Raw genomic sequence first — 27,986 nt, forward strand, 5'->3', positions numbered from 1 at the left:
TTTAATTTTTAAAAAATTGTGAATTAGTCTTTTGCCCATATACATGGATGTATACCATGTGTGCCTGATGTTCACAGAAGTCACTGAGCATTGGATTCTCTTGACCTGAAGTTACAGATGATTGTGAGCCTCCAAGTGAGTGCTGAAGGTTGATACAGGTCCTCTTCAAACCCAAGATATAAACTTAAATTGTTGGGCCTTCTTTCTACCCTAAGGTGTTTCTCTCTCTCTCTCTCTCTCTCTCTCTCTCTCTCTCTCTCTCTCTTCTTCCTCTTCTTCCTCCTCCTCGTTCTTTTAAAATTATCCATTACTTTGATAACATTTTGGGATGTTTTTGATCTTTCAGCCAGTAAGTCATCAAAAATGCATTCCGTTGCAGGAATATCATATTAGCTTTACAGTTTAAACTGGAGGACTCTAGTTTTTGAAAGACAAGCACAGAGGTGGGTGAATGTTTAACTTTTTGAATGAATTTTGAGTGGGCCCTTGAGTACTTTCTATCTTTTTTGAATGCCTATCAGGAAAGAATATCACCTTCTCTGATGATAAAACACAGTTAGGCTTACAGACACCCAGAAAAACTTTGATGTTTTGCCCTTTGTCAGAGGACTGCCTCTGAGCTAAAAATCATGCCCCCAATCAAGAGAAACAGACTATCTCTCAGATTTGCAGAAAAAAAAATCCCAAGAGTATTAAGGATTGGCCTTACATTAAATTCCTATAATTGTTTAATTAACCAGTTCGGTTACTGCCATACAGATTAAATAATAACCAATGACCCTGGAAGCAAAAGAAGAAATTGCAGTCCATATTGCCTGGCTTAGAGACATGCATCCTGGTGTGTTGCTAGTTGTGCTGGCACCCACATCTCCTGCCTGTGGAGAAACCTGGGACCTCTGATTATAGACCTGTCCAAGATCTAAGAGATGTTAGCAAAAGGTTTGAGACCATTCACCACACAGCTCCAAACCCATACACTCCCATAAGCATGATTCCTCCAGAGAAACAGGTATAGATTGTCTTTGACTTGAAATATGTATTCTTCAGCCTTTCATTAGCAGAGGTGAATCAACCATTTTTGCTTTTGAATGGACAGGCCCAGAGGGAGGTTAAACTGGACAACTTACTTGTACAAACTTTCCCCAAGGATTTAAGAACTATTTGACGTGGCACTAAGTACTGACCTCCTGCCCTCTGTCAGAAGTTTCCTGGGACCATGCTTTTACAGAATGTGGATGACATACTCCTGTCCTCTGAAACTGAAATTGTAGAAGGGCCACTGAGGAACTGCTACAAGAATTCCAGACATTGGGTTACAGAGTGTCTCCTAAAAAAGCCGACTTTGTACCTCAGAGGTTACCTATCTTGGCTACCCAACTGAGGGAAGGCAAAAGGAGCCTGTTTCAGAGTAGGATTGCTGCCATCCTTCAGATCCCAACCGAAAAAACTAAGAGACAGATTCAAGAGTTCCTGGGTGTGGTTGGGTATTGCCAGATCTGGATGCCAGAGTTTCCAGAAATAGCAAAGCCTCTACACACCAGCACAAAAGAGGGTACTAAGCCCCTAATCTGGACCAGACTGAACAAAAAGCTCTAAAAACAGCGCTGACTTCAGCTCCAGCTCTAGCACACCCAGATGTCTCAAAACCTTTCATCTGTTTGTCCATGAAACTAAAGGCATTGCAAAAGGGGTTATAACCCAAACTTTAGGGTCATGAAAATACTCTAAAGTTTGGACTCTGTTTCCTCAGGATGGCCCACCTAAGAGCTGTAGTAGGTACAGCTATTTTAAAAGAAGACAAGTCAGCTCTGGGTCAGTATCTTATGCTCAGCATCTCATGCAGTTGAAGCCCTCTTCCAAGGAACATCCAAATACGGGATGTCTAATGTGATCCAGTACCATAAATCCTTGTACACTCTTGCCTGAGAATAACCTACAGATGCTCATCCATGATTATCTTGAGGTAACCACAGTGGTCTGGGGATCTTCCTACACTTAATGGACACCCCTTGACAGATCCTAATGCAGGACTCTACACAGATGGAACCAGGTATGCAGGAGCTGCAGTAGGTACTTTATGGAAACAATTTGGGTCCAGGCTTTAGGGCAGGTACCTCAGCCCAGAGAGCAGAATTGATTGCTGTAACCCAGGCTTTCAGATGTGAAAAGAAAAATCTGCCAGCATATATATGAACAGTTGCTATGCCTTTGCTACTGCATATGTCCATGATGGTGTGATCTATAAGAAGACAGGGATCCTCAGTGCTGGGGAAAGGACATTAAAAGCAAAGAGGAAATCTGGCTCTCCTAGTCACTATTTGACTTCTCCTATGAGTTGCTATCCTCCACTGCCAAGGACATCAAAAAGATGACTCCCCTGAGGGAAGAGGTAAGTGGGCCACTGACCTGGCTGCCAGACAAGTGTCTCAAAGACTAGTGGAACTATTAATATTCTGGTGACATACCCTAATCCAGTGCTACCTAAGAGTACATGGTATAACCAAAGAGAAATGGAGGATGCAAAAGGAAGTGATGGACAGCTTGGACCCACAGGTTGGTAGAGGACACCTCCACTTGAGACCACTACCACCAGCTTCGAGCCAAATCTGAAGCAAGCTTTAATTAGATACAGACCAGGAGGATGGACTCTGGCCAAAATGCCCATGAGTCACATCTTACAGAGGCTTAAGAAGGCAATCCCATAAGCCCATAGTATTTCCCACTATGTCCAATCAGGGATAAGCACATGTCCTGAGGTTCTTCCCAGCCTGCGTACCTCCCACTTCCATTCAATCAGAGGCAAGCATACATCTGATTTATTGCCTGCTTATGTAGTTCCCTCCCATGAGATCAAGCACATCTGGTACAGCTGAGTGAAACAACCTTGTTCAGAGAAGTGAAAACATATGGCTTGTTATCTCCTATAAACAACAACCTCCAGCATTTCATGACATATCTGTCCCCGGGTAAGGGGCTTACAGGTTAGGGGTATTTTGTTTCAAGGATCTCTTAGGGACAGCAATTAAAACATGAACTTAACTTTAGAGCTCACATTCCCCCTCTTGAGTTGTACCCTGAGTCAAATTCTTGACTCTGCAGTGGGTACCTGTTTATATTGGGATATGATAACTATCAGCTTAACTGTTCCCAGACATAAATTGTCATCTAGTTAAGGTATTAATGATGCAAGAGCCAAGAGCAATTATCAGAAACAGAAGGGTCAAAGGCCCTAGGATGGCTGAAATCAGTTACTATCTAGAAGAAACCTGGAAATGAGAATGTGGACCAGTTATTTACTTTATCTCAGTCCTCCCACTTTTGTTCGTCTGTTTGCTTGTTTTTAGTATACTAGATTATTTCTAATGATTCCTGGGTGGTTTGTATAGAAACATTTTTTTCTTAAATCTATACAATCTTTGGTTTACATAGAGAAGTGAGAGTGCCCTATCATATTGTACAACTATTTCAGCTAATGAATATATGTGTTGATAATCTGGATCTATTTGGTCTTAACATGTACCATTCCTGGTATGCCAGCACTATGGTAGCCATTCTGTTCCCTATGTCAGGGAGTTTCCTTTTGATCTAACATCCCAGCCCATCTGAGACAAGAGGCAACATACTCTTCTATAACTACTTCCTGCTGAAACTAGGGCATCTTTGTCAGGACACAGGAAGGCTGGAATGCTAATGAAAATGTGAGAGAGGATTTAGGCACTGGGACATTCATCAGAGGCATCTGGTTTGCTGACCCACCTAAAGAGACAGGGAGCAATTACATGGACTGGACCAGTCACTTTCAGCAAGTTCAGGGCTCACAGCAATTTTTAGTCTGCAGCTCATTCTTGGATGGTGTCAGTCAGCCAAGTGAAAATCTGCTGACAAAAATATAGACTAGGGACAGAAGTTTAGGAACTTAAAGAAAAATGTCACATTTGGGACTTTCTGGTCCATAATACTAGTAATTAGGGAAGGGAAGAAACCCCACTACCAGCAGAGAGATCCCACCCTCAGGAATAGGAAGATGTGGAAATGCAGGCTGTACTTATCTGGAGTCCATCTGATCTGTGAAAAGTGGAAGTCTTATAACTTCCCTAATTCCCTGAAGCTTACATGTTTACAAAAAATAGATAAAAGTTTTAGATATATTAGCATTAATCCTTATTAAAATCTACATTGTAGAAAAAACAGCTAATAGTTGTCTGTAAAACATCTGGAGTAGACTCATGCCTTTGAGTCCTAGCAAAAGCTATGGCTTTGGGTTAAAAAGCATGATCATAAAAAAAATTAAAAAAAAAAAAAGCATGATCCTTTGGGCAGAAAGAAGTGGGAAATAATAGTTAGATCTGGAGAGGACAGAAGGTCCACAAGGAACCAAAAAATTTGAGCACAGGGGTCTTTCCTGAGACTCATACTCCAACCAAGTATCATGCATGGAGAGAACCTAGAACCCCTGCACAGATGTAGCCCATGGCAGTTCAGTGTCCAAGTGGGTTCCATAGTAATGGGAACAGGACTTCATCTGACATGAACTGATTGGCCTGCTCTTTGATCATCTCCCCCTGAGGGGGGAGCAGCCTTACCAGGCCACAGAGGAAGACAATGCAGCCACTCCTGATGAGACCTAACAGACTAGGATCAGAAGGAAGAAAAAGAAACCCTCCCCTACCAGTGGACTTGGGGAGGGGAGTGTATGGAGAAGGGGGAGGAAGGAAGGGATTGGAAGGGGAGGAGGGAGGGAACTAGAGGGGGGATACAAAGTAAATAAAGTATAATTTTAAAAAAAAAAGGATGATCATAAATATTAGTATTTCCTGATCCTCATGATGTAAATAAATCCAATCCAAAGGCTTATCCTCTTGTGCTGTAACACATGTAGGAAACCGTTTAGCAAATAAAGACAGCAAAGACTACACATGCTGCACAAATGCCCCTTTCACCCTGGATTCAAACACCTGTAGTCCTTACTTTACCTCTTGAGGGAATGTTCAGGAACTATCCAATGTTGTCTGTCCTTCTACAGTTTTAAATAAAATCATTTGTGTATAATTAGGCATTTCAAAAGGATGATATGGCCAATTAATATGCTCTACTAACTTCTAAAAGTCATTAAGTTTTTAAAAATTGTCTGGTCTAATGGACTTTGGTTTTTTGTTTTGTTTTGTTTTTGCGGTTTAGCAGCAGTTCTAATAATATGTCCCAAATATTTACCTCTTCAGTGCAATAATAAGCCCATTTTTTATGTAGCATATCCTGAGTCATAACATATGTATTGTAGCTCTTTGGAGGTAGCTAACAGGATATCACCTATATAATGAATAATTAAGCCTGAGGGAATTCCTGCCTCACAGGCTATAAAACCTTTCCAACACTGCATTGAAATGTAGTAGGGGAGACTGTCAAGCAGGAAATACAGTCCTTTGATATCCTTTGATATTCTTTATAATTGAGTGATGGATCAGAAAAGGCAAAATATATCTTATCATCAGAATGAATATGTACTGTATAAAAGAAGTATTTTCAATCCAAAACAATTTTTTAACCAAGTGTCAATTCTGTTTATTAGTCAACTGGAAAACTAGACAGTCCTCCAGTGCAGGAAGTATTTCTCTTCCTCATCATCACCAGCTCCAGCACCACCCTGGAACACCTTGGTGTTCTTCCTCTTCACTGAAGGAGAATGGAGGGAGAAGACAATGTGCTTGCGGGAGCCCAGATGGACAATGAAGGATGGGATGTTCATCACCTGCTTGCGGACCCTCTTGACGCTGGCGGATAAGCACACGGGCATGATGAATAGATTTGGCCAGGCCCAGCTTAAAGATCTGGGTCTGAGGCTGGAGAGAGCACACTGGCTGTTCTTCCAAAGGTCCTGAGTTCAATTCCCAGCAACCATGTGGTGGCTCACAACCATCTCTAATGAGATCTGGTACCTTCTTCTGGCATGCAGGCAACTGTAGGATGGATGGATGGATGGATCAATAGAAACCTGGGTCTGCAGCTGCCTCTCCAGGAAATCCTCATCTTCAGTGCAGAATGTAACCAGCTTCATCTTGTCCTTCTCCAGCTCCTGCTGAGGACAAGCCACCTCAGGAGAGCATTGCCTTCAAAATGATGCTGTGGATCCTTTTCTTCCAGCATCATCAGCTCCCAGGCAGCCTTGAGGATCTTGGCCAAGGTAAACTTGGCCCTCCACACCTCACATGGTTCCAGAGCCCATACTCTCCGATCAACTTCAGTTCCTGGTTGAAATGCAGTTTCTCAAAGGGTCTCCGTGGTTACGTAGGTTTTGCAACAAACCAACTTCTGGCAACTGACATGTTTCTTCTCTAGGCCCACTGTGCCTACGAACTCATGCCCATGACAAAGAGCCAATCCAAAACTTAATAAGACAATTCTTAGGGATAGCAGTGGGCTTAGGTAAATAAGACTGTCAAGCTCCCCTTGACCAGTTAGTATTTTCTGACTGTTATGGTGTAAATAAATCCATTCCAAAACTTTATCCTCTTGTGCTGTAATGCTGTAAGAAACAATTTAGTGGAAAAAATAACTAAGTTTAAAGTCAGTGATGAATCCACATGATATACAAAGGCCTATACTGGTCTGAATTCAAATACCTATAGTTATTTTTGACTCAAGATAACATGGGGACTGCCCAATGCATCTCTCCTTTTATAAATAGATTGGTTAGTCCATATGAATATTTTGATATTGCTATAATTGCACTGGAAATACCAATCTCAGTTCATGAGGCCACAAAGGAATTGGTAAATGAAATTAACTTTTTTACAGCCTCTCCTAAGTCCTCATCAAATGGAGACTCAAAGCTTAGACTGATTAATAAAATATTCAACACGTGCATATTTGAGGGTCTTTTTAAGAAAATGGATATGTTCTAAAGGAAGTTCCAGTCAGGGAGCTGAGGAAGCAGTCACCTGAAATGAGGAAATTTCTCTTTTTTGCTTTTTTTTTCCTTCTTTTGACAATTTTAAAGTTTGATCATAAAGTTTATATTCATTCAAGGAATTCATCTTTACTTCCTCATGATTAATATGCTCCTTAATTTCCTTAATTATTTTGATAACAATCCAAGTTGATGACCAAGTGATCCAAAATTGAACAGGGGTCTTTCCCTTTAATTTTTATACCTTTTCAATATCCTTTTGAAATATCTGTCTCATACTTCCTGACCTATGTTCCATCTTCTGGAAATCAGGAGTTAGAAACAATTTGCAAGTAATCTACTAGTTGTGGTTTTAAGACTTGTGTTCCTTGCACTAGCTCAACATAAGGCAAAGCCTTCCCAAGGTCTGCCCCACTATTTTCAATTACCCACTTCTCTGAGGGTCCTCACTGTCTTACATTCTACATGACATCTGGTCCCTGTTCAAGGGCCACTTATCACTGTACTAGATAGTGGGATCTGGGAGCATGGAGCTGACAGATTAGGAAGACTGAAGTCTAATGAGTCTATGTAATAGCCAACTTTATTCAGAGACCCAGGCAATTTGTACTTTGATGTTTGGGGAAAAAATCAAATGAGTAAAGTTCTTATGTGCTCAAGCTGGATACAGTCAGAAAAACAATGTTTTTCCACAGAAGTATATAAAGGTAGTTTAAAATTTTAACTTAATAATAATGAACAATAGTGAGTAATAGGAAAAGAAACTCACTCCTAACTGGTTATTGAGAGTAACCCCAAAACACATTCTAAAAGCAATACTGGGATTTGAAGAAATCTAGGTCATGAAAGTCTTGTTTTTTTGAGCGTTCACATAAGCACTCAGAACTCTCTTCATAGGACTCCATTCCAAGACAGTGTTCTGACAATATACATTAGTTAAATTTATTTAATGTTAATTAAAAAGTAACAAAATATACATGAAGAAAGCAACTTTTAAAATAGAGTACCACATTTATACAGCATACATTATATATATATATAAAATAGAGTACCATACATACATACATACATATATATCTCTCACACACACACAACATATAGCTCTGTCTTTACACCATAAGAATACCAGGTACCCAGAAAAGGCAGAAAAGTTCATCAGGTGTCCTGGACCAGGATTTACAGGTAGTTCTGTGCCATCTGATGTGGGTGCGAAGAACCAACCTTGGCTACCCAACAGCAGTAGTACTATAAAGTCAAATCTCCAGCTCCCAAAGATGCCATTATAATACAGAAAATGAAGATGCCCCTTTCCTCATTCTGCCTTCTATCCCTTAATAGGTGATGAACATTGTTGCTGTTTGGGCATTGAAGGATTGAACAGGATTTCTGAATGGACACTGCAAATTGGTTCTTATTGTAATTGTTAACACAGTTTTCTAGATGTAGGCAAGGACTTTTACTTGTGTAAACATGAGTCCAAATTATGTTAAGTAAAGTCTCATAATGTGATATATGCTTTTTAAAATGATTTTTATTTTACATGCATAACTGTTTTGCTTGTATATCTGTATGAGGGTGTTGTATACCATGAAACTTGACTTACAAACAGTTGTGAATTTCCATGTGTGTGCTGGGAATTAAACCTTAGTTCTTTGAAAAAGCAATCATCTTTACAAACTCCCTTTTTAGATTTTTAAGAAAGAATTTCTCTAAATAGTTATGTCCATCCCAAAACTCACTATGTGGACCAGGTTGGCCTTAAACATCGAGAGATCCACATGCCTGTGTCTCACAAGTACTGGGATTACAAGCAAGCAACACTATGACCAAGTGAGATTTTATTTTTAATGACTTGTCTTTGAATAAGGCAATGAAAAAATAAGGTAAGATCAAAACAGGAACCATCATGTTTTGATGAACAGTAATACTTCTTGGAAATTTTCAATGTATTAATTTCAACTGGTAAATTATTCCCCATGTTCTTAATATTTTGGTTAATTGCTTTGTAAATTTTACCTCTTTAAAATTTTTTAACTGGCAAGGTGGTGGTGGAGCAAGCCTTGAATCCCAGTACCCAGGAAGCAGAGGCACAAGCAGGCAGATCTCTGAGTTTGAGACCAGGCTGGTCTACAGAGTGAGTTCTGGGACAGTCAAGGCTCCACAGAGAAACCCTGTGTCAAATAAACCAAAAACGAACAAAAATTTTTAAATGTATATAAACATATGTGCTACATGGTGGACATGTGCCAGTATCAGGACAATTGACAGGTATCTATTATAGAGTTCTTCTATGTGAGTACCCAGAAAAAAACAAGCTAGTCAAGTTCAGCAGCAAGTGTCCTAAACTACTGAGAAAATTCACTGGCCATTATTTCCATTTCAAAAATATTAATGTAAATGCTGGTGTGTGGGTGTGCAAACAATCCATGAGGACTAACCAGAGAAAAACCTGAATGAGTAATATTTGTCTCCCAGAGAATGAACTCAGGTCATCAACCTCAGGAGGAACTACCTTTACTTCTTGAAACAATTCTCTGGCATTCATCTGTGTTTCTGAGAAACGTTAAGAATGAGCATTTAGTCTTCAGGATAAAGTAACATAATCTAAAAAATAATGACAAATCAATATCAGTTTCAGTTGGAAATAAGTTTTACTATTTAAGTTGTTCTATGTTCCTATATTCCTGGATGACAATATGTTTATAGTTTGTAAAGTAGACAATATTTTCTACTAATCTTACTCATATCCCAGTGAAAAAAATTCCAGTGATAGCTCAGTGAAAAAAAATGTATGTGGAATTCAAGACTTTACCTTATTCATTCAGGTTCATGGGGCTTTTTACCAGTGTGAATTCGGTCATGCTTTTGAAGGTTGCTAAAACACACAAAAGCTTTATTACAATGATTACATTCATAAGGTTTTTGTCCAGTATGACTTCTTTCATGCCTGTGAAGATGACTGTTCTGTAAAAAGGCTCTACCACATTGATTACACCCATAGTGTTTCTCTCCAGTGTGTCTTCTTTCATGCCTGTGAAGATCACTTTTACAAGCAAAGGCTTTAAAACATTGACTACATTCATAGGGTTTCTCCCCAGTATGACTTCTTTCATGCCTATGAAGATGGCTGCTCTGTGAAAAGGCTTTACCACACTGATTACATTCATAAGGTTTCTCTCCAGTATGACTTCTTTCATGCCTTTGAAGATTACTGTTACGTCCAAAGGCTTTACCACATAGCCTACATCCATAGGATTTTTCTCTAATATGACTTCTTTTATGATGGAAAAAATGACTGTTCTGTGCAAAGGCTTTACCAATTTGATTATATTCATAGGGTTTTTGTCCAGTAAGACTTCTTTCATGACTGTGAAGACAACTGTTCTGTGCAAAGGCTTTATCACATTGTTTACGTCCATAGGGTTTTTCTCCACTATGACTTCTTTCATGCCTTTGAGGTTTGTTATTCTGTGCAAAGGCTTTATCACATTTATGTTTACGTCCATAGGGTTTCTCTCCAGTGTGACTTCTTTCATGCCTTTGAAGATTACTGTTACACCCAAACGCTTTACCACACTGATTACATTCATAGGGTTTCTCTCCTGTGTGACTTCTTTCATGTCTGTGAAGATGACTATTACGTGCAAAGGCTTTACCACACTGATTACATTCATAGGGCTTCTCTCCAGTATGACTTCTTTCATGCATTTGAAGATAACTGTTACATGCAAAGGCTTTACCACATTTTTTACATCCATAGGGTTTCTCTCCAGTATGAATCCTTTCATGCCTGTGAAGATGACTTTTATAAGCAAAGGCTTTACTACACTGATTACATTCAAAGGGTTTCTCTGATGTATTAATTCTTTCATGTATTTGAAGATAACTGGGACATGCAAAGGCTTTACCACACTGATGATATCCATACCTTTTCTCTCTAGGATGAAATCTAGGTACTTGATGAAGACTATGATATGCAAACGCTTTGTCACTTTGATTATCTTCATTTCCAAAAGACTTTATTTCCAAAAGATTTCTTTGGTGTAACTGTAAAGAGGAATTAGATCTAAAGGCTTTATCGTGTTGATTACATTCATGAAGATCCTTTTCATTATTGGTCCTTTTCTGTGTTTCAAGATACCTGTGATAGTCAAAGCCTTTACTACATGTATCATTTCTTTTTTCCATATGAGTTTTTTCACATGGTAAAAAAGAACTGGAAGAACTCAGAGTTCTACCACACTGATTACATCCACAACATTTTCCTATACTATGAGTCACACTGCATGTGCAAAGTGAACCAGGACAGACTGAAGATTTTCCATATTCTTTGTACTCATGAGGTTTCTCTCCAGTGTGAGTTTGTTTATGTTTTCCTACTAAAGTTGGAAAACCAAGTAATTGCAAACTTGTATTGCAGACATCATGTCTTCTCATAGTAGGGACTACTAAATATCTTCTAATTGTTCTGGGAGAGACAGAAGTACATTGATTCTTTCCATATCCCTCATGCTCACATGGTTTGTATCCAGAGTGACAGATGATACATCTGTTAAATGAAGGATAATAAATAAAAGGTTTTCACATTGCATTCATATAGTCTAACCATTTGTGTCTCATAGGTATGTGGTATAGATGATTCAGATTTCTCCACCATAACAACCTTTTCTTTCATAAAAGTCACTACAAGTATATGAAGGACAGTAGCTTTAATATGGATGATTTGTTTATAAAATCTCTTAGACATACCCCAATCTCCTTACCAGTATGTATGCCTTTTACAATAATTAGGTGGTAATAAACCAAGTGAATGGACAGTTCTACAGAATGGTCTCACATGTATATGATTTTTTTTAAGATTTTTTTTTGAGACAGGGTTTCTCTATGTAGCCCTGAATGTCATGGACTTGCATTGTAGACCAGGCTGGCCTCAAACTCACAGCGATCCACCTACCTCTGCCTCCTGAGTGCGGGGATTAAAGGCATGCAGCAGCATGCCCAGCCACATGTATATGATTAAAACTGTGACATTTGTTAAAGCATTGTTCTATTTTTTTAGTTGGGGGGGGTAGGTTCAAGATAAGGTTTCTCTGAGTAGCCCTGGCTCTCCTGGAACTCATTCTGTAGACCAGGCTAGCCTCTAACTCTTGGAAAACCCACCTGCCTCCTGAGTGCTGGGATTAAAGTTATATACCACCAATGTCTGGCTTCTTGTTTTGTTTCTGTCTTAGGGTTTCCATTGCTGTGAAGAGACACTATGATCACAGTAACTCTTATGAAAGAAAACATTTAACTGCAGCTGGCTTACAGTTTCAGAAGTTTAGTCAATTACTGTCATAGCAGGAAACATGGTGCCATGCAGGCAGGCATGATGCTGGAGACAGAGCTGAGAGGTCTACAACTTAATCCTCAGGCAGCAGAAGAGGAGACTGGGCATAGCTTGAGCATAAGAGACCTCAAAGGCCACCTCCACAATGACACCTTCCTCTAACAAGGTCATACCTACTCCAACAAGGCCACACCTCCTAACAGTGCCTCTCCCTATGGGCCAAGCATTCAAACACACATGTCTACAGAAGCCATAGTTATGCAGACCACCAGTTTCTTAAAGGCAGGTCTGCAAACAATGATCAGCTATATGATATTGGATACATGCTATTTAAGAAGTTAATAATCACCCCAGTGCTGTGCTTACTTACACTGCTGCTTTTCATTAAAACTTCAAGGTACATAAAATTTCTCCAAAGGCACATACGTATCAGCTAGATTATGAAAATTACCTTCCATGTCTTCCAGAACTTTGACAATGTTCTTCAATATTGTGATCTTCCCATTTGTACCCTAAAATACAGTACCAGAAAATATCTGATATATTACTGGAAATTATACAAAACTGAAATTACTCTCTTAAGTGAACCTAAGAACAATGCCTGGTTCCTTTACCACATTCTTCCTTTCATAGTAAAATCCACAGAAGAGCACCAATCTCCAAGAAAGGCTTATCTCTCTAAGGTAAAAAGTGGAGGAAAACTCCAGTTCTTACCTATAGCAGTGAGGTTCCAGTAGGTCTCCAGCATCACATCTTTGTAGAGGCTCTTCTGGGAAGGATCCAGCAAAGCCCACTCTTCATGAGTGAAGTTCACATGCACATCCTCATAGGACACTGCATCCTAAAATGTCCCATACATGTACATAATAGAAATGGTGTATCTTACTTCACTGTAAAAGTACAGTTTATTCAGGATATATTTACATAATTCTGTGCACTTGGTACATTAACTCCATGTAATAACATTTCAAATGGAATCACTAACTCAATAAGGAAATTGAAACTGAGGGTGATGTCGTACATTTCTGTGCCAACTAAATAGAATATAGCATTACTATTTGTATAGTAACATACACACAACACTAGTATGTATCAGCAAAATTGTATCAAAATGACTAACATAAAAAAAGGGGGGACAATACGGGCTCAGTGGTGCATGTTTTTAATCCCAAACTACAGGAAGAACAAACAGGTGAAACTGTGATTGCCAGGCCAGCCTGCTCTATGTAGATTTCCAGGACAGACAAAGGTATATAGTGAGATTCTGTCTCCAACAAATAAAGCAAAAAGATAAAGAGTACTAAAGGGCTCAATCAAATTTCCTTCAATGATTTAAACATTCATTCCAACCCTGTACTTGTTGGGCCAGGAAGGGCTCTCCTAGTAGCACCTGTTGTTGGGATCCCTAAGCAGGCATCTCTACAACCAGCCCAAGGGACCTGACAAACCCGATATCAGGCATCCATGAGGCCACCTATGGACCACCCAAAACCACCTGTGCATGCTCTGGATCACCTTATAAGAGAACTTGTACCACCTCCTCTCTCTCTGTCTATCTCTTGCCCTACCCAGAGATGGTCTCTGTGACCCCTTCCCCCTTCCTTAATAAACCTCCCACATGAAACCAGTCATGTGGTGTAACTTGTGAACCCACCGTGTAACGATGTACAATCCTAACACCTGGTCTGGTCACACCAGCACACCTTTAAGCAAACAATGATGCCCACAACAGACTTTTCTTCTGTTCCAACTATCCCTAACCACCACTCAACCACATATGCCTTAAAACCTACACTTTCTCAACTGCCCTGCCTTTACCTTGCACACCTGTCCCTCTGCTTGTGGCTGCTCAGACTCGGAGGCCTGCCATGTGCTCCTAGCACCTGGGACAAGGAGGACACTCACGCTGTGCTAGAACCAGCTTGGGGAAACGGGGACACTCGCACCAGAAGCTGGAACTGTCACAGACACAGCATGCTTCAAACTATTGCTTTTAGGGAAGCAATTGCTGGGGACGCTGCGCACACACAGATGGCTTTAAATTGTGCTGCTGCCTCAGCACCCCCACACACAAGGTTTTAAATCTCCCTAGGAATGCCTGCCACGAGAGGCTTGCTTGCAGAGAAGAGTTTTCAGCTACCAAGTGTAAGCAGAGAGTTTCAAAATGGGCAGGGATAGCCATCCCACCAGCAAGCACCTGGTCTCACAGTGCCGCTGCGGTTGCACACCACGCATGGCAAGCTGCCATGTTGGTTTTAGAAGAGAGAAGGTGTGCCATGAGCTGGGGTCTCACAGACGCTTGCCCCTACCCCACCCCGCAGAACTATAAACCACTTTCTAAACATTGGCTCTCAAAACATCTCTGACCTACCTCTAAGGCCCTACTTCCCACATTTTAAAAAATTCTTTTCTTCCTAATTTCTGTAGACTCTGCTCTTTAAAAAAATATTTTATGCTGTAAATTCTTATCTAATGATTTATATCATTTGCTCATTGGGTTTACATTTATAAGACTTCCTTAGTCATAACTAACTGTTTATCTCCTTTTAGACTAAAAACAACAAGTTTCATTTTAAATGGTTATGGAGTTGTATATTAATTTAAAGTTATATTTTTACAACATGATATATATATATATGATCCAACCCTGGTTCAAAATAATTTTTATGTGATGCTAAAATTTCAAGGTTATAAAGGTCTATTCAAATTAAGTTAATTTAAAGTGTACATCTAACTGCCTATGTCTTTATCAATTCCTGAATTAATAAATGCTGTTTCTCCCGTCAGGAGTGCCTGTGATCCAGATTCACCATAGGCTTTCTGGCTAATAGGTTTGGTATTAATAAATTCAAATGTAATTTTAAATTTGCTTTATACTGTTCTACTATATTATTGGTTTTAAAACTTATAACTCAGGGTTTACTAAATAAAAGTTTTTGCCTAGATACCCTTAAAACGATATGATATAACTCCAAGAATACTCTAAATTAAGATCTATTAATTTTAGAGGCATTTATTCATTTATGTTAAAACTTAATCACTGTTTTTACTGTTTTTACTGATCTTTACTATAAAAAATGTTACAATATGCCTGTTCTTATTTTCTAAATATGATAACATTATTAATCTATAATATAGCCTTAGACTTTTACAAGGTGTGGATTTTTTATATACTATATCATACAGGAAACTGTTATGGTCTTGCTTTAATGGACTATGTTTATCACTTTTAAGGCTCCAACTTAACAGGAACGAAACCCAAAGTCCTAAAAATGCAAGTTAATAGCCACTCATCTCATAGATGATCAAGTCCTCTAACGTATCCAAAAATATATTTATAGTCCTACAGATACAAACATGGTCTCACTGCTATCTTAATTGAACAGCTGCGGATGGTCCTTGAGTCACCATACAGGAGATGGTAAAAATAATTAAGAGTCCCCCCAATAGGCTCATCTACAGGACAAAACTGTGCTCCATACCTTGTTGCTCTGAGGCTGTTGGCATTCCAGCAGAAATGCAATACCCCACTGCACCAGGGTATAACCAAAAGTCAACTCCACCAGGTGACTGCTTCAAATGCAGCTGGGAAGAATGCTGGTCCCTTGGCTGCCTCAACAAGCCATGACTGCCTGCTGGCAGACTGGCCTCTGAAATCAAAATGCTCCCGTACAGGCTTGTCCTCTATGCCCAGCCATGGGCATAGAGGCTCAACCAGCGCAAGAGCTGCAGACACTTACAGCCTTCAAGCTCCTTGGACTGGTAGAGGACAAATGGCTCCTAGATTTAGCGACCTCTACCACCATCGCCCAGCACTGGGTAACACTGCAGGTTTGTTTAAATCTCACACTCGGGTCCCACGGACATATTGCCAACTTCTGTCTTGGGAGGCTTCAGGTGCCTTCTCAGTCTTCATATGCAGGAGACCAGGCCTTAAGCCTTCCTCCTAGCACTGTTACATGTTTGTTATCAGACTCAAAAAACAGGCCTCAGATGTAACCTTTTACCATCCCTTTAGCTAAAGGACAATGAATGTTCACAACAGTCTCCCCTATGTCTCATAGTAAATAATTAGATACAAAACCTCAGGATACAGACGTTATGAGGATCTAAGAAAGTACTTTAAGGTTGGTTAATGCAAGTTACAAATATTTGAAGGTCTACGCAAGTTATGATGGGTCTAAAGGATTGAGAGCCTAAGAAAGTGTTTTAAGATTGGTAAAGGCAAGTTATAAATGTTTGAAGGTGTAAGAAAGTGTTTTAAGGTTGGTAAATGAAAATTATAAATGTTTGAGTGTCTAAGAAAATATTTTAAAGTTGGTAAATGCAAAATTAAACATTGGCTAAGCCTCTTTTCCATAATGTGTAATCATACTAAAAGTTAAGATTGAGTGGGCTTTTGCCCCTTCTACTTCACAAAAGGCCTTTTCAGAGCTCACCTTAAAGAATGTTTATGTTGTTCACACAAAGGTGTATGTCTACTGCCTTTTTCCATACTGTATATTTCACTGCAGATTACAATGGTGATGCTAACATGTCTAAAGTCTTATCTCCTTTCTAAAACTTAAAAGGGATTCTTGTAAGCTGCAGGAAACCCACCTGAATCCACCACTTAGCTCAGTTGGACTCCAGATAAGTTTCCCACCTATTGCCTATCTCAGAGGATGGGATTCCTCCCCTTTCTCTGGTTTTGTACCCATTGCTACATGCCTACATCCAACACCGACTGATTCAGGAGTCTTCACTTCTGGTTGGCGCAAACACTCCCTACTGCTCTCGCCAACCTACACCCAAACCCTTCATCTAGGACCTCCTCCCCTGAGTAAGATTTTCCCTCTACCAGCACAGTTTTGCTCCCTCCCAATCTCACTCATCTACAAAATCCTAGCTAGACAAACCATGTCTGATATGGGCAACTGTGCCCTTGGTCTCGGGCCAATGCTAACAAGCTGTTGGAACAGATTATACCATATTAATCTACTGAGTCAAAACTTGCTCTTGGGACACCTTGACAGGTCACTGACTCCTACCTGCCCAATGGGAATAGTCCATCAGTCCTTTCCTTCAGATTCTCCTCTGAGATGTCTTCTGGAGAATTTCAGGTTTCTATACCTAGTGCCTGTTTTAAGGGCCTCTAAGCTTACACACTTCTGCAACCAAATGTGGCCTCAAGTTCCCTTAGATGACAGATCCAAAATAAAACCTTTTTAATTACCACCAATGATTGGGTAAATGGAGGTTCCCATGTTCAAGTAAGTCTCTTTGATCCAAACTTTCCACCTCTGTTCACTCTTTCAAAAGTTTTAAATATACACCTAAAGGAATTTTCTCCATAACCTACTTAACTTTGTCTTCTACCTCTGTAAATGTTCCAGTATCCTGCCAGACCAAGGTATTTTCTATATCCATGACAGCACCTAAGAAAATACCTACGGGTGTTCCAGTCTGATCTCACAGACTTCATCAAAGCTGTACCTGCACTTTATCCTCCCAGCCATGGATGTTCTCAGAGACCTTAGACTGCATCAAAACAGCCTGTTCAAAAAATAAAATAAATAAGTAAGTAAATAAATAAATAAATAAATAACAGCCTGTTCTTCCTGGACTTGGCCAGCATTTCAGCCTTTTGACCTCCGTAGTGTCCCCAGTGTCAGCAGGAAGTAGCCAGAAGAGAATCTCCGCCCATTATTTACTTATTATTAACAAAAGGCTGGAATCGTGTGCTTCAGGCCCAGGACAAGTAGCTCTAGGTTCTCCCAGCATTCCTCAGTCCCCTATCTCCTGCTGGGCATGGCTAGCAAACCCCACCCTCTACCCTGAACTTTCCAGGGCAGGGGATTCCCCTCCTGTTCTTGACCATGTAATCTAGACATTTTGTTGCTATTGCTTTTTTCCCTCTCTCTCACTCCTTTGCATAGCAAACGAGCTACTTCCAATGAACCTATATTTATATATTTTAACTTGCCTTACGTGAGAAGCAGCCCAAGCTCCTCCTTTTTTAATTATAGAAAAAGGAAGGAATGTTAGTATTGAGGCAGCCTGCTTCTGGGTTTCCTAGCAACCTATGTCATCATGTGTCACCCTCCAGGTAGCCACACCTGGCCGTCCTGGTTCAGCTGCACAGAGGCTATGAAAGAACCAACCCACCACTTGGTCTCCCTCCTGCCTTCTTGCCCTTGTGCTGTCTTGCTGTCTCCTGCTCTCTCCCCTTTCTCTGTTGGAGCGACCCTTCCCCTCCTGCTATCATCTCTCTCTCCCCTCTCTCCTTTCTCTCTCTCTCTCTCTCTCTCTCTCTCTCTCCATCCAAAAAAACTTTTTCCTATAATATCTGTTGTACCCATCATCATTTCAGTACTTGTCTATCAGAAAACTTAAGTGACCCCTTTTAAACTGTAAAGCTAAGCTGATATTCCTACAAAGGAATGTATTTTTAATAAGTTACTGAATAATAGATTTAAAAGTTCTCAAATTTTCTCAAAAACATTAGTAAAGCAAATGTGGATCCTAAACCAATAAAACAACAACAGCAAACAACCACAAAAATAGAGCATATATGATATGATAGAGCATATAAAGATCACCTGTTGCTTTTGCAGAGGACCTGGATCAATCCCCAGCACTCACCTGGACACTCCCAACCACTCCTAACTCCTGGTCAAGAGAATCCAATGCTCTCTTTGACTTCAGTGAAAACCAGTCACACAAGCAGTATAAATATATATACAGACATGTGCAAAAATGTCATGCACACATTTCAAAAATTAAAAAGAAGTAAAAATATTTACAAATGCAGGGAGACTGTTACACAACTACAAGCCAATGATTTGGGAGATCAGTATTAATGTCATGAATGCACAGCATCATGGTCCGAAAAATAATTCTGTGTGCTAAAGTTCAAAAGTTACGGATGTGAGTAAAGCTCAGCATAAGAGCAAATGCTTGACATGTGTAAAAATCTAATTCAATCAGCTAAAAATACAAACATAAAAATATCAATACCAGACCAGAGAATGGTTTAACAAGAAAAAATAATGGTTTCTATTTTATCTTACATTATTTAGGGATGGAGTATGTAATGGTGATGATGGCATGGCTAAATGAGAAGGAAGAGCCTGCTCAGTTTCAAGCACACAATGAAGAGGAAGTGTGGTGAGGTATAAACATCCAATGCCCTTTCCCAGGAACTAATTTCCTCCAGAAATGCTCCTCCTCCTAAGGGTTTTATAAGCACCCTAATGAAGGCCACAAATCAGAGACAAATGCTCAAATACATCATACCTGGGAGATTTTTCATTCAACCCACATTTTGATCCAAGTCATGACAGGATCACTGTCAACCCCACGATGCAAAATGCATGTAGTCTAACTTCAAAAAATCCCATATTATATAACAGCCTCAACAGTTTCAAATGTCCAAGTTTCCTCTGATACTCAAGGCAATCTTTCGATTGTGACATCTTGTAAAACATCTTGTAAAATCAAAACACAAGTTAAAACTACATTTACAGAAAGAAACAGAATACACATTTCACTTTAAAGATGTAAGAAAATATTAGACCAAGATGAGACTGAAACCCTGCTTGGCAAGCACCAAAATTTTCAGGTCTGTGTCAGGGGCTTCAGTTTCAAAGGGCTTAGACGGCCCTTTCACTCTGCAATTTCTCATATATCCCCCTCTTTGGCTATTTCTACTTCCTATACGCAACTGTTGATGGCAGGTATCTCAAAGCTTGGGTATCTCAACAGACTGTATTCTCAAACTGCACCCCAGGCCTCATCTCCATTGCTTTATACAATGAAGTCTCACAGTATCCTCACCAGGGCAATGATTCTGCCAAAAAAGATGGTGACAACAGCTAAACTGAAACAATAAAGGAAGACTCCATGACCTTTAAATTCTGTATCATTCTTCTTTCACGAAAAAGTAGCAGAAAGATACCACCACATGGGGTCCTAGCTTTGGATGGATCCTGCCCCAGTGCAACAGGGCACCAGCAGACTCTGAATGGAGCTGATTTCTAGGACTAGGAATCACCTGGCCTTTTCCTTCCATAGTTAAACACTTTGCTGGATGCTGTAGTATCCTTACATCTTTTCTTTATTTCCAAAGAAGAGCGGGTACCTTCTCTTTAATGGCTCTAACCTCCTTGACAATTGCTGCCTCTGTTTCGGCAATCAAAACCATCTAGAACTATTTTTCTGAATCCCTCTTCCCCCTCCCCACCAAACCACACAGATTTCATTTATTTCTGCCCCTACTGTTGCTCTTTTTCTCTATGGAACAGATTGAGTATGAATCATACTAATAACCTTGCCATAGACTGAATGTTTTGTAAGTCCATTACGCTTTCATTTAGCCTTATTCTATTTTATAGGAAGTGGCCAGAATACACAGAAATAATTAGCCAAAATATTACACAAAGAATATTATTTAATGATTGTTCTATGGCTGTGAAGAAAAACTATGACCAAGGTATCTCCTATAATGAAATACTTTTAATTTGGGGATTGACTATAATGACAGCTCATTAGTCCATTATCGTCTTGAAAGGAAGCATCACAATAGGCAGGCACAGGGTTGAGTATTACATCTTCTGATATTGGCAGGCAAGCAAAAAGAAACATCTGCCTTGCAATAGTCTTTCAAAACTTCAAAGCCCACCTACAATGACATACCTCAATAAACAAGACAAACCTACTCCCACAAAGGCATACCTCCTAATTTTATACAACTAGTTCCATTAACTGTGGACCAAGTGTTCAGAGATAGGAGGTGGATGGGAAATATAAACCATGTCATGCATATAAACTAAGCAGAAAGAGCCCTAAAGAAGAGGGAAAGATTTTGAAGGGAATGGGGGGGGGGGCGGGGGACATTTCCCCCAAAAGAGGGAGCCAACTCCTCTGGCTCAATTACAGGCTTCCTTAATATACTGTTCCCTACTGTAACAAGAGATTAAACAATTTGAGGTCTCCAAACTCAGATTTAAGAGCCTATCTTTTCTTTGAGTCTATGTCCCTACCCAGTTCCATCAGAGAACCTGGGAAACCTTGGATCAGGTCTGCTGAAAGCAATGAAGGCAGTCTCTTGATGTGGGTAAGTGTGAGTGTTTAAATCATACAGAAGCTGCCTTTCTAACTGTGAAAAAGCGTCTCAAAAGCTAGTAAATTCAATTTAAAGCAGGAATCCGAAGGTCTTAAATTCCAGCCAACATGGACAGTCTGTCTGATCATAGCCCAGAGCATACCCAACTGGGATAAAATGGAGCCAAACAAAATCTTGTGTCTGGGGACTGAGGAGAAGGTAAAACACCTGGATGACAATGATTCGCTTCCACAGTTACACTCTGTGGAAAGATGTATGGATGGACTCAACTGTCTCTGCTTCGGGCCACAGAATGCTTTCCTCTGTTACTTAGCTGCATGGGCCCTACAAAATTAACTACACGGGGATCCTATACCTGAATGTTTACTGCAAGGTGCAGAACTTCTAGAAGATACCAGAGAAACTATTGCTCTCTGCAAGTTAAGAAACTGCCTTCTATGGGGACAATGAAAGGAGCTGAGGTGTGCTCATAGCATAGTGATGTCAGCAACAAAGATGTTTCCACACAAGGCTCCTGCTCCCCATTATCTGCACAGACACAAGCAGGTGAACAAAGTTATTCAGAGGTCCTGCTTCTGCCTGAGAGTTTCAGGACCTCAATAGACCTCAAGGCATTGCCTGAGACCTTATGTGAACTCAGGGGACCCCATCGGTCCTCACAGGACTGCCTGGGATACAGTACAGCTGCCTCTTTCTACTATCCCCCAGGATGATCCCACACTGGCTCCTGTGGCTCCTTCCCATGTGGAAACTGGCTCCTCATTCACCCAGGTGCAGCTTCGGAAATAGGACCTTCTGTCCTCACAGTTCCCACCAGTAGATCACAACGCAGCACAGGGAACAACCAGAAAGTCCCTCAGTCCAAGAGATGAGCCTGTAGCATTGGCAGACTGTAAGTACCCTCCCCCATTCTGACAGGGGGTACACCTACCTGAGGGCCCTGATTGGCAAGTGAGGCCTGAGTGTCAAGGCAGCTGTTAAGCACACAGTCCTATACAGGGTTCAGCATAATGATTCATAGCCTTGACTCCACCAAAGGATAGAACTGTCCCAGACCTGCAGAGATTGGCATTGCAGTAGACTGCAAAACTTGGCCCTGCAGTCTTCTAGCACTCGGTAGGCACTTCACCTTCTTCCTACTGGCCTCTTGGTGTCTAGCATACACAGAACATCAAGCAATGTGCAGTAGAGTGCTCTCCCTGCCTCACAGCAAAAAAAAAAAAAAAGTGTACCCAGACCATCCAGATCAAATTTAAACCACGTGACTGATATTCACCACACATAGCAAATTTAAGAAGGCAAACTTAGGACTGTTGGCACCTCTCTCGGCTTCACATTTTTAGCCAAAACATGAATACTTTCCCAGCCTCCTGTGGTGGCAAAGCTACCATGCTAGCACATGGGAGGTGGAGGCAAGACATTGAAGTTTAAACAAACTTGGTTCATGATGCAAAACACTAGCAAAAAGATCCCCAAAGGGGAGATGATCAGAGTAACGACCAGGAGCAAGTTAACATTAGAAAATTTGGGATCAGTATGTTCTCCATAAACTGATGGCTCATGCTAAGCAAGATTATTAAGAAGTACAGCGCTAATACACCATTTGCAGAAGGAGAATAGGACCGAGTCAGCAGAACAAGAATTAAGCAATGTTGGCAAAAAGAACAAGGAATACCTCAGACTGAAGACAAAAACGCTCCTGTCACTTATAACCACAGCCTTTTTTAGGCCAAAGAACCTGATTTCCTCAACTACTTCAAAATGCTGGTTCAAGCACCAGACCAGACTATGGCAAGTGTGCCATTTCCTTTGTCACCCAACTGGCCCCAGATAGGGAAGAAAAAAAAATTAAAGAATTTTTTAAAAGATTAAAGTAGGTCCCAGTTGTTGGAGGTAGCACAAAACCTTGTTTAACAAGAACCAAAAAATAAAAAATAATTAAAAAATTAAAAAACTACAAACGCTGAGTATTGTGACAAGACATTTTATATAACTTAAAGCCACTGCCACCTACTCTGATAATAAAACACAATTAGACTTACAAAACTTTGGTATCTTATCCTCTGCCAAAAGAATATCTTCCAGCTGAAAGTTCTGTCTTTTATAAAAAAATAAATAATACCCAATGACCCTAGAAACAAAAGGGGAAATTGCAGTCCTTATTGCCTGGCTTGAAGACACAGGCATCCTGGTGTCCTGTCAGTCACCCTGCTTATGAAGAAACGTGGGACCTCTGAGTCTCTTGAATCTGATTCTTCCAGAGGAAATAGGTATACACTATCTTAGACCTGAAACATGCATCCTTGACTCTCCCATTGGCAGAGGTGAATCAAGCCATCCTTGCTTTTAAATGGACAGAACCAGTGGGAGATTAAAAAAAGCAAAATACCTACAACAGATTGCCCTAGGATTTAAAGACACTAAATGTAGAGTTCCTGCCCTTTCTTCAGAGGTTTCCTAGGAAAACAAATTATGAAAGGGACCACTGAGGGACTCTGCAAAAGTTACAAACCTTGAGCTACAGAGTGTCTGCTAAGAAAGCCCAATTTGTAGATATCTGGCTAGCTATCTTCCCAACAAATTATGGGGAGGCAAAAGGAGCCTGACTCAGAATAGAATTGCTTAGATCCTTCAGATCCCAAATCCAAAGACAAGAGACAGGTTCAAGAGTTCCTGAGTACAGCTGGATCCTGCTGCCTCGGGATGCCAGAGTCTGTGGAAACAGCAAGGTCTCTCTGCACACCAGCACATCTTTGTGTATTAAGGGTACTGAGCCCTTAACCTAGACTGAGACTAAACAAAAGCAGTTGAGGCTGTAAACTCAGCTCTGACTTCTGCTTCAGCCCTAGCACTTGTCCATGGAACAAAAGACAAAAGGGGTTTTAGGCCAAACTTTGGGGCCATGGAAATCCCCTGTGACATACCTGTCCAAATAACTGAACCCTGCAGCCACAGGATAGCCCACCTGTCTATAGCAGTTCCAAGTCTAATGGAAAACTCTAAGTCTAGATCTTATACTCACAGCACTACATGGTAAGTTAAAGCCATCCTCCAAGAAGCGCCCAAACACTGTCTAATGCCTGTGTGACCCAGGCCCAGGCCATATCACTAAGCCCCCTCCAGTCTGGTTACAGAAACCCACTGCCAACAACTACACTATCCTGTTGCCTGATGACAGGGATGTTAGTCCATGACTGTCAGGAGATGAAAGATGAAACCAGGTACTTGGGAGCTGCAGTTACTTTAACTGAAACAAACTGGGCCTAAGCCAGGTACCTCAGCCAGGAAAGCAGGACTGGAGCAATCTGACCCAGGCTCTCACGTGAGAAAAGGAATGATATTCTGATGAAATACCAGGATCCCTTTCTGCCTGAGACTCTTTGGTAAAAAAGAAATGCACAGATCAGACCCACAAGGTGATGGAGACACCAGAGGAAAAGATCATTCTCCCAAAAATATCTGATAGGACTGTTTGTAACCTTCACCAAGCTACTCATCTGGGTCCACAAGACTTTCTGAGTTGCTCAGACCAAGGTATGTTATACCTAGACTGGACACCCTAGAATGGGATGTCTCAGGCAGATGACAACAGGTTTGTGTTTAAGTGAATCCAAAACAGAGAGCCTTCACCCAGGAAAGGGTCCAAATGAGAAAACAAGATCCCCAAGAACTCTAGGAAAGCTGACTTCACTAAGATCTGGTCTGAAGGAGTAGGATAAAAGTACATATTTATTTTTACACATACCTTTTCCAGGTGGGTAAAAGTGTTCCACACCTAGACTAAAGCTACTTAAGTAGTAGCTTAAAATACTCCTCCAGGAACAGGTCCCCTGTGTTAGTCTACCCCTAGCAATGGAGTCCAACAACGACCCCAGCTTTCATAGCCAAAATCTCTCAAGCAATAGCTAATAAAGCTTTAGACATAGGTTGAAAACTTCATTGCGCACTAAGACTTCCCAGTTATGGCCGTGCAGTAAAGAATAAACAGACGTTAAACAAACAAACAAAAACCTTTAACAGCATTCTCATTAGAGTCTACCAAAGCATGGACAGGGGCTTCCTCCTTGCTTTCCTCTGGCCAGCTGCACTCCATACAGGGAGGGATTTCCTCTACTATGAGGGTATATTTATAAAACCTTCTCTATCACAGGCTCAGAGACCACGGTTGGCAGAACTCCCCAACCATTCCTTCCTCAAGCCACTGCAGGCGCTCCAGTCCTCCCTGAAGACTATTAATTAGACTACCTGAGAGAACCAGAGGACCTGAGCCCAACCAGCTTGCGCTTGATCCAGTACTATGACACAGTCTGGGTAAAGTGAGTAGCCAAAGGGACGCGGGAACTAACCTGAAAAGAACCCGAGAAGGTGATTCTGTCCACTCCTCCAGTAGGAGTGGAGGTAGCAGGATCCACCATGGATCCACCACACCCAGACCCTAAACGGGATGCCACAAATGCTGTCAAATGACTGTCTCTGGGCCATGGGCCCATTAAAATTAAGGTTTCATTGGGTCTCCAGGCCTTTCCACTCCCTGGGCCTCCACCAGAGTCTTGTTTGGTATGAACACAAGGTCATTGGCCAACCCCCACTGCCCTCATGCTTAGTCCTGGAAATTAAGGCAAGGACGGTATCACCTAATGCAACTAAGGACCAGCAAACCATGTTCATTTTGACCTTTGCTCACTGATGCCCATTTTAAATGTCTGGTTGTATTACAGAAAGATATGGAGGTTTATCTACTGAAAGAGAAATACAGACTTTATAATTTTATGCATGCCCTGCAGCTGAGCCCCCTGGTTGCCGGAAACTAGGGAGTTTCCATTACAACAATAATAGGGTTTGTGAAACTGAGGCTTCCTGAAAATTCCTTTAAAAATATTCTGGCCTTGGGGAAACAGGGTAAAACATCTGAGAATCAGACTTTATGCCACAGGAAGAAACCCTGGAGTGGAGTTAAACATTCCCAGCCAAAATTTGACCAACATTGCTGGTTATGTTCGGACACCTGACCCCCGTCATACGACATATGGATAGAAACTAACCAGACTTTCAGCCCATTGACTGACAAAACTCATTGCGACTAGGGGCAGCCAAAATTGATGTTCTGCTTTATAGGCTAATTCATTTGGATAACAACATTATTACTGAGTCCCTGAGACTACTCTGTGGGCATACACTAATGGGTTGACTAAATGTGCCTCTTCTGATGCTTTCCAAAGCAAGTAGACAAGTTGATCAGGACCTAATAGTATTAGATGATTCTGTTTCTGAATTTAAAAAACGGTTAGATTCCATTACAGAAATGAGCCTACAAAATTGAAAAGGCTTAGACGCACTTCTCGTGAGCTAAAAGAAACTATAACTGACTTTGAAAGAAAAAAAAAAAAACCTGTTGTTTCGATGCTAACTGGTCAGGAGTAATTTAAAAACTGTTGATATGGTCAGGGAAATAACTGATACTAGTCTCTGTTCTCTTGGGTTCCTGGCTCATTACACTGCTATTAGCACTGGCTGGGCCCTTCATTTCACTCTAACTGGATTAACAGGGGGGCCCTGAATCGTAAACTAAAAGAGGATGAGTCCCTGACTTGACTCATTCATTAAGACCACTAGGAAATGTAACAGGGCCCCAGACCTGAGCACATTTCATTAATGGAAAATGCAAGATTGAATGAACAGTACACACAATGACATCCTCTGGCTTCAAACTTCGAATACAGCTACAATAAAGACTGGACTGCACTGGGTAGTGGGAGCCCACGTGTTTAATCCCAGCCCTGGGGAGGGAGAGACAGGTGGATTTATGTGATTTCTAGGCCAGACTAGTCAGTCTCCAGAGAAAAACCCTGACGGAAAGAACAAGACAACAACACTGTACTTTCTGGGAAAGAATAAAGAGATTGACAGAACATGAGAACAAACTTAGAATTTTAATAAAAACACACAGTTAAAACAGTCAATTTTGACACATGAGGCCAGAAAACCCAGTAAGTCTGAACTTACTAACACACGGGACTGGACCACCGTGGCATCTACAGGCAAATGTGTTAACCACACAGACTTTCCACCCGCACAGAACTAACCGCGGACGGAGCCGACTCCTGACTGTCAAGTGTCAAGTGTCAAGTGTCAACTCGTGGACGACGCTGGAGAAAGCAGGGTCTGCGAGTCAGCACACCTGCTCTCCCGGCGGCTGCAAACGCAGCTGAGGCTCGCTGCCCGGTGAGGCCAGCGACGGGACGTGCTCACCCGTTCCCCACGCTCTGCGCAGGCACAGCCGGAGGAACTCAGTCACGCCGAGGTCCCGCTGCGCCCAGGGAGGGGCCGGGACCTCCGAGGAACAGAATCACACCGGACACCGAGTTTCGCCGCCGGTCCCCGCCCCCGGGGCGAACCCACTGCGGCTCCCGCGGCTCCTCCCCGCGTGGGGACGGCGGCCCCGCTCACCATGGCGCGGACTCCGAGCTCGCCCCGCTCTCCTCGGCTCCCGGCAGCCGCTCACCGCGCGCAACACCGCACCACGAGCCCCTCCCTCAGGCCCGTAGCCGAGCCTGCAGCATGGCGGACCGGAAGCGCCCGCCCCATTCTGACTGGCGGGTCCGTTTGGAGGCCCTGATTGGCTAATGAGACCTGGGTGACAGGCGCGC

General features: G+C 41.4%; 1 protein-coding gene and 1 long non-coding RNA gene across 6 annotated transcripts; one reads left to right on the forward strand and one right to left on the reverse strand.

Moving 5' to 3' along the window:
- Nucleotides 1–38: 38 nt before the first annotated feature.
- Nucleotides 39–6,502, forward strand: LOC132648786 (uncharacterized). The gene is made up of 2 exons (XR_009587191.1): nt 39–2,389; nt 5,567–6,502. It is a non-coding gene; the product is annotated as an uncharacterized LOC132648786 (long non-coding RNA).
- On the reverse strand, nt 5,535–27,909 carry LOC110546228 (zinc finger protein 431-like). 5 transcript variants are annotated; one of them, XM_060371249.1, is made up of 6 exons: nt 27,787–27,905; nt 17,709–17,768; nt 12,948–13,074; nt 12,685–12,745; nt 9,717–11,453; nt 5,535–6,520 (listed from the first exon to the last, which is right to left on the reverse strand). In XM_060371249.1, the coding sequence occupies exons 1-5, from the start codon at nt 27,787–27,789 to the stop codon at nt 9,722–9,724; spliced, it is 1,983 nt and encodes a 660-aa protein (XP_060227232.1). In that variant the 5' UTR covers nt 27,790–27,905; the 3' UTR covers nt 5,535–6,520; nt 9,717–9,721. The 5 variants fall into 5 exon arrangements, with proteins under 5 accessions (XP_060227232.1, XP_060227231.1, XP_021488587.2 ...); XM_060371248.1 differs by lacking the exon at nt 5,535–6,520 and having other exon boundaries at nt 7,822–11,453; nt 27,787–27,904; XM_021632912.2 differs by lacking the exons at nt 5,535–6,520; nt 17,709–17,768 and having other exon boundaries at nt 7,822–11,453; nt 27,787–27,909.
- Between the last annotated feature and the right edge of the window lie 77 nt (nt 27,910–27,986).

Source organism: Meriones unguiculatus, chromosome 17 (genome assembly GCF_030254825.1).
Source record: "Meriones unguiculatus strain TT.TT164.6M chromosome 17, Bangor_MerUng_6.1, whole genome shotgun sequence".
Taxonomy (NCBI): domain Eukaryota; kingdom Metazoa; phylum Chordata; class Mammalia; order Rodentia; family Muridae; genus Meriones; species Meriones unguiculatus.